Source organism: Sorex fumeus, unplaced genomic scaffold, assembly GCF_029834395.1.
Source record: "Sorex fumeus unplaced genomic scaffold, SorFum_2.1 ptg000048l, whole genome shotgun sequence".
NCBI classification, from domain to species: Eukaryota; Metazoa; Chordata; class Mammalia; order Eulipotyphla; family Soricidae; genus Sorex; species Sorex fumeus.
Window position 1 is genome coordinate 3,136,588 of NW_026606105.1, and position 7,019 is coordinate 3,143,606.

A 7,019-nucleotide genomic window follows, 5' to 3' on the forward strand; every position below is an offset into this window, starting at 1 on the left:
TATTACCCAATGCTTTATAAAAGCTTACAAGTATTCTTGTCATTTCTGAGTAGCTTCCACTTAAGTTTCAATAAGGTGACATTCTAGTTCACATTTTATAAATTCAGTTGTCTCCTTGCACAATAAATGTTCATTATTATGTAGATTTCTGATTAATGAAATCAGAACCTGGGAGGCATATTTTTATAATTTTCTTATAATCTCATTAAATATTGTCTGACTTACATATTTTAAAGTCTATGTTCATACTATTTTATAATACCAATATTTTACATATTATACTCCAGCTAATATTTTACTCCAGATAATTTTTTTTTCTTTTTTAGTCACACCCGGCATTGCACAGGGGTTGCTCCTGGCTCATGCACGTAGGAATTACTCCTGGCAGTTCTCAGGGGAACATATAGGATGCTAGGAATCGACCTCAGGTCAGCCTCATGCAAGGCAAACGCCCTGCCCACTGTACTATTGCTCCAGCCCTCCAGCTAATATTTTAACAAGTTGAAGTTATAATACAAATGCACAACCCTAGTATGACTACTTTACTGACACATATAATTTTCTTAAATCTTCAAAGAAGAGGAACTGTTTAATCTTTAAATATGGATCCTTAATAATTCCTCAATCTTTAATTTGTGAGAAAATATTTTTATTTTTCTTTTAATTTTTTAAAAAATTTTTTATTTTTATCTTTTATTAGTGAAACAACATGAGGTACAGTTATAGACTTACAAATTTTTGTGCTTGGGTTTCAGTTATACAATAATCAAGTACCCATCCCTCCACCAGCACCCATCCTCCACCACCACGGGTCCCACCATCCCTCCCACCCCCCATAACCCCATCCCACCCTGCCTCTGTGGCAGGGCATTCCCTTTGTTCTCTCTCCTTTTGGGTTCTGTGGTTTGCAAAAGAGGCATTGAGTGGCAATCATGTTCGGTCTATAGTCTACTTTCAGCATGCTTCTCCCATCCTGGGAGGATCCTCCCAACACCCTTTATTTGGTGCTCCCTTCTCTATCTGAGCTTCCTTTTCCCCTAGCACGTGTGGCTGACCTCCAAGTCATGGAGCAAAATTCCTGGTACTAATCTCGACCACTCCTGGGTGTTAGTCTCCCATTTTGTTACTATATGTTCCCCAGATGAATGCAATCTTTCTGTGTCTTTCCTGTTCTTTCTGACTCATTTCGCTTAACATGATACTTTCCATGTAATACCACTTGTATGTAAATTTCATGACTTCATCTTTTCTAAACAGTATGGACGATTCTCAAAAAATTAGAATTTGATCTCCCATTTGACCCAGCAATACCACTCCTGGGAATTTATCCCAGAGAGGCAAAAAAGTATAGTCGAAGTGACGTCTACACTTGTTAGTTCATTGCAGTACTCTTTACAATAGCCAGAATCTGGAAAAAAACTGAGTTCCCAAGAACAGATGACTGGTTAAAGAAACTCTGGTACATTTACACTATGGAGAAAATATTTTTAAGTCTGATAGAAAAATTTGGAAAGTAATCTGAATAGCAGTTCCTAAAGATGCCAATGATCTGAAAAAGATAAATAATTATAAAATGCACTGAAGTTACATAACTATTGCAATAATAAATTATCAAAATTCAAACTATGATGAACAGTGTTATGCTTATGTCTTAAACAAAAGTTTACACCCCTGGCCACAGGGGTTGTTAAGCCAGTGACATGCATACTGTATGGATACATAGGGTTGAAGGTGAGTCCAAGAAGATTGCCCCTTAATGTAAGCCAACTTTGGGCTCTTACTTTTCTCCAGCCTTGTCAGTCTAGATTCTAGTTTCTCAAACTGTGGGTCATGACAATATGGGAATATGTAACTTTATGCGGAGGATCATGCAAACCTTAGCAAACTGTTGTGAAATAAATTTTTATTATTTATGAGTAAGTGTTTGGTACATAGATCTGTTTCCCATACCTATATGAATCTGAGAGCGTCCTGGGTCTCCTACTCAGGTTGTTTGTCCCTTTGGGGCAGTGCCCTTTGAGCCTCTTGTTATTTTGCAGAGAGGCATAGAAAGGGAATTGATACTAAGGAATGATTAATCTAGTCAAGTGAGAGCTGTATCTTATCAAGAGAAATAATGAATCCTCCAAGGTAACAAGGTGAGCTGGCTAAAACAGATATTCTTAATGGTTCAATGCTTTAGCCAAGAGGATGTCAATTTTGTTTTTATTATTTTCCCACTCTGTTATATCATACATATGCCAATTCTATATGTCTTGTAATATTAAAATAGATGATACTTTGCAAAGAAACTAATAATAATATTAACAATAACATAACAAAAATAGTAAAAGCAGTGTGTTGAGAGTCAGGACAATCTATGTTACTCCAATTCTGAATATTGACTACATAAGGTAGGTCAAATTATTCTAACTCACTCAGAAGCATTGTTTATTTATCTATTAAAGGAAGAAAATGATTTTTACTTCTCAACTTTACTAGTAAAGGACAAATAGTATAAGATTTGTGAAACACCCAGCTGAATTCTCAACCAGAAGTTAATACATCTCTTTTCCATTTACCCTCAGCCCTTGGAAAAATTAAAGTGTGTCACTCATGTAATAAATGTTAGAATAAAATGCATTAGAGAGGGCATGACAACAGAATATACTTTTTGGTTTGGGGGACACACCTCGCAGTGCTTAGGGCTTACTCATGACTCCGCTCAGGCTTCCAGCCTCCAAAATAGGATTTTTATTAAGATGCAAGAACTTTGATTTGTGAGATACCACAGCATGATGGTGCGTGTCTGGCATGCACTGGACCTCAATTTGATTCCTGACACTACATGTTCTCTCCTTCCCCCCAAGCACGTAGCCCTAGAAGGTAGCCTAGGTAACCTCTGGAACCATAGGGGTTCCTAATGTGTCCTAAGTGCGTCCTAAACTGCTTACATTGGTTCTGAAAAAGTTCTATCACAGGGCATGAGCAGTACTGCATCCTCTGACCCTCACGTTGATCCACAGTCTAGCTGGCCGAGAAGTACTAAAGGGCTCCAGGACCTTCTGAGAACCACTAGGGAGCTCACCCAAGCAAAATCCAAAATAAATAAAATATAAGAACTCAAAACATTGGCCTGAGTGGTAGTAGAGTGGGTAAGGCATTTTCCTTGCATGCAGCCAACCCAATTGGATCCTTGGCACAACATACGGTTCCACGAGCCAGCCAGGAGTGATTCCTGAGCACAAAGCTAGGAGGAAGTCCTGAGCACTGCCAGGTATGAACCCCAGTGAAACAGAAAATAATTCAAAATACTGAAATGACCTAGCATAACCTTTCATATACTCAGGTATTATCTGCAATATATTAAAATTTTTCGTTTTTTTTTAATAGTTAGAGCCCTCACACTTGCTGTAGAAGTGCACTTTACAAGTTGCTTCCAGCAGTAATTCTCTTGAAGCTTGGTCATTTAGGCCTACTCTTTAGCAAGTGTACTTGAACTGATGTGAACAATGAGTGTCATTTCCTGATTTCTCTACTGGACCCTTGCAGAAAATTTCTGAATTTGAATCTTTGGTTTATATTTTAAGTGAAATTTAATAGTCCTAGATTTTCCCCATCCTCTTTGAGTTAGGAATTTGTCTTTTTTTTTCTTTTTTTTTGTTTTTAGACTTTAAAGAAGACAGAGCTTTGTGGACACCCCTGGTTTCAATACTCAGAGTTCACACCTAGCAATTCTGTGGAAAGAAATTAGGTATCCCGCATGCAAAGCAAAAGTTCAATTGGTTGAGCTAGGTCTCTAATCTCTATTATGGATTATTAATGTTAATGCCAGGGGGTCTATATTTGAAAGAATATGATAATATTGCAGGTATAATTATAATAAGTTATTTGTCATAAAAATTTTACTTATTTTTTCCATAGTTGAAGTAGGGTACAGAATAATTTCATAAAGTCACTTAAGTGACATAAATAGTCATATTTAGAAACAAAGTTTTTTCTTTTGACTTGTTCTTTTTTAAGGGACATAGCATGCAAAATTTTCTGAATTTCTGTGGTCTGGAATTGCTCTGAAATTGGAAGTTAAGAAGTTTAAGACAATGATTAATAACAAAGTGGCTTGCCAAAACTAATAAGAATATTCAGTAACTAGTAGTCAGGAGACCTCTGGGAAAAATAATACTTTTGGAGACAGGTACAAGGGAATTAGTTCCTCTGTTCATTTTTATCTCATAAGAAAAGAGAAATGTGGAATTTTGATGCTATATAAAAAAATTAGGATGAAGAAATATAAAGAGCCAAAGCAGGTAAGAACGCACCATAACCATATAACATATACTTGAAAGGCACATAATACCACAAGGATAAAGAAAAGAGAATTGAAAGATTCAATATTTATCCAATAAAGAAATAACCCTTATATTGTATTTGTAACCCACGTCACAAATATGTTAAAAAAAATCAGTCTTTCATATCATATTGAGACTTGGGTCCAGGTAAGTGGTTATGTGAGCAGAAGCAGAAACTCTTTGGAATATTGTTGAGGTTCTTGCAAGATCTTATGAGACTTCAACTTGTCATTGATTCTACATGTAGGTCTATACTTCTATTTTCAGTCATTAGTATCTTTCTTTTCCTTTGACAAGGATTTCATATTCTTCCATAGATCATACAATTGTAATAATGATCCAATGTGATTTACACATAGATATATAACCCCCACTCCAGAGAAGACAACCCTCCCTAACAATGGATATTCATTGTTTTTCAAAACACAAACTCTTTCCAATGAGGAAGAATTTTAAAACAGCAAAGATCCTGATACTTTTCTACATTTTTATATTTAAAAATAATTCCATGTGTGCACCTTTTTGACATAGAATTAAGTTCTTTGAGTTCTTAGTGATAGAATTTTTCAGAACCAATGTAATCAGTTTAGGACACAAAGTTTAAGGTCAGAGAGTAGACTGTACCTGTTGACAAAATTCCTTTTCCCAGGAGAGACATCACAGCTAATTTCAATCATTCTTCTGAGTTACTAGGGATGCATCCTTAAAGGATGCATCATATATATTTATATATGTGCATCTCATATATACATGAGAAGTAGCATGAGAGATATGGAAATCAGAGAGGAATTTTGCCCTTGAAGAGCAAAGCTTCAGAACAACAGAGATCAGATGCGGCTTGAGGTCGCTCACTTTACCTCAATTCTCTGGCAGCCTGAGCATAGTGGCCTGCCCATGAAATTGGTGGACTCACCAATAGATAAGATATTCTTGAGATCAAAAGACCAAAACCAAAATCATTTAAAATCTTCATATCTTCATTCCCCCAAATCGCACAAGAAACATCTCCCCCACCTTCAAGACACTTGGGCATCCTTCAACTCAATCTCTGTTTCCATAGCACTCTCCTCAGAGCCCCCTTCACCTCTGCGTTCCTCAGGCTGTAGATCAGCGGATTTAGCACAGGATTGAAGAGGCTGTAGTACAGAGAAAGGATCTTCTGCTGTTCCTCGGGGTGGCGGGATTTGGGGGCCACGTACACGACTATGGCGCTGCCAAAGAAGAGCCCCACCACGCAGAGGTGGGAGGAGCAGGTGGAGAAGGCCTTCCTGCGGCCCTCCCCTGACTGGATCCTGAAGATGGCCATGAGGATGCGCGCGTAGGACACCAGCACCAGGCTGAGGGGCCCCACCAAGATGAAAACACAAACTGCAAAGATGACAATGAGGTTGAGCCAGGTGTCTGCACAGGCCAGCTTGAGGAGAGCCAGCATTTCACAGAAGAATTGGTTGATTTCGTGAGGCCCACAGAAGGGCAGCCTGAGGAGGAGAATGATGTGGATCAGAGAGAGGAGGGAAGCAAACACCCAAGAGAAGGCAGCCAGAATAGCGCACACTCTCCAGTTCATCATGACCGAGTAATGCAGGGGGTGGCAGATGGCCACGTACCGGTCATAGGACATTATGAGCAAGAGGAGGCACTCAGCATCACCCAGAGCCATGTACAGAAAGGTCTGCATGATGCAGGAGATGAAGGAGATGGTTTTTGTGTTGGACAGCATCTGGGGCACCGTGTTGCAGGCATAGGCTAAGTCCACAATGGCCAGGTGTGAGAGGAAGAAGTACATGGGGGTGTGCAGCCGAGAATCGAGCCAGATGAGCCCCAGGATGGCCCCGTTCCCCAGAAGTGTTAAGGCATAGCACAGTGAGACGAGCCCAACGAGGAGCAACTGCATCTCTGGACCGAGTTGAAACCCCAATAGTACAAATTCTGTGACCCATGTCTGATTCTTCCTCATGCCCCAGTGACTGAGGTTGTGCTTGTCTTGGCTTGCTGCTGGGTGGGGTGTGCTGAGGAGCAAATGCAGATCTGGGTTAGATAATAGACAGGAAACTGTGGCGGACACTGCGTACCAACTCAGTTAACAAGCTTTTTCAGAGTCAGCCTATGAAATCCCAACTCACAGTAAAGCAGAAGAAAAATCAATTTGTATGAGTCGTGTATGTGAACATGGGGTGACATGTGATCTTTCCACTTCTACAAAATCTATTTCTACATTTTCTCATTTCTAAGTGGATTGCTATTTCCACAAAAGGTTGTTTCTTTCTACAATAATTTTAAAAATTAAAAGTTAATGTTAAGGCCCACTAGTTTACTCTCCTGAGTGTGACACAAAATGACTCTTTCCCGGGGGGTGGGGGGTGGAAAGTCATTTTTATTTTCAAGAAAGGCCCAGAGCTATACTCTGTTTTCCTCCATACCTACTTATTTTTCAAACACTATCCTCACTCTATCATTTAACTTAGCTTTCTCTTACAGCCTTTAGAGATTATTTTGTACGTCTACATGACAGATACTAAGTGACCCCTGAGTATACAAATGAATGAGTTGGAGGAGTGAGATTTACAAATGCCACATCCAGGAACTCTATGTTTATTAATTTTAAGCTCTTAGCAAACAAAGTTGAGTTTTTTTGGTTTTGTTTTTTTTTACTTATTGATGCTGTACTAGAAAATTTGGCAATTTTCCTTC

At 38.9% G+C, this 7,019-nt stretch overlaps 1 protein-coding gene across 1 annotated transcript; it reads right to left on the bottom strand.

The window, feature by feature from the left end:
• Positions 1–5,364: 5,364 nt before the first annotated feature.
• On the bottom strand, positions 5,365–6,285 carry LOC130032460 (olfactory receptor 2A5-like). The gene has a single exon (XM_056124017.1). The coding sequence runs from the start codon at positions 6,283–6,285 to the stop codon at positions 5,365–5,367; it is 921 nt and encodes a 306-aa protein (XP_055979992.1).
• Positions 6,286–7,019: the final 734 nt, after the last annotated feature.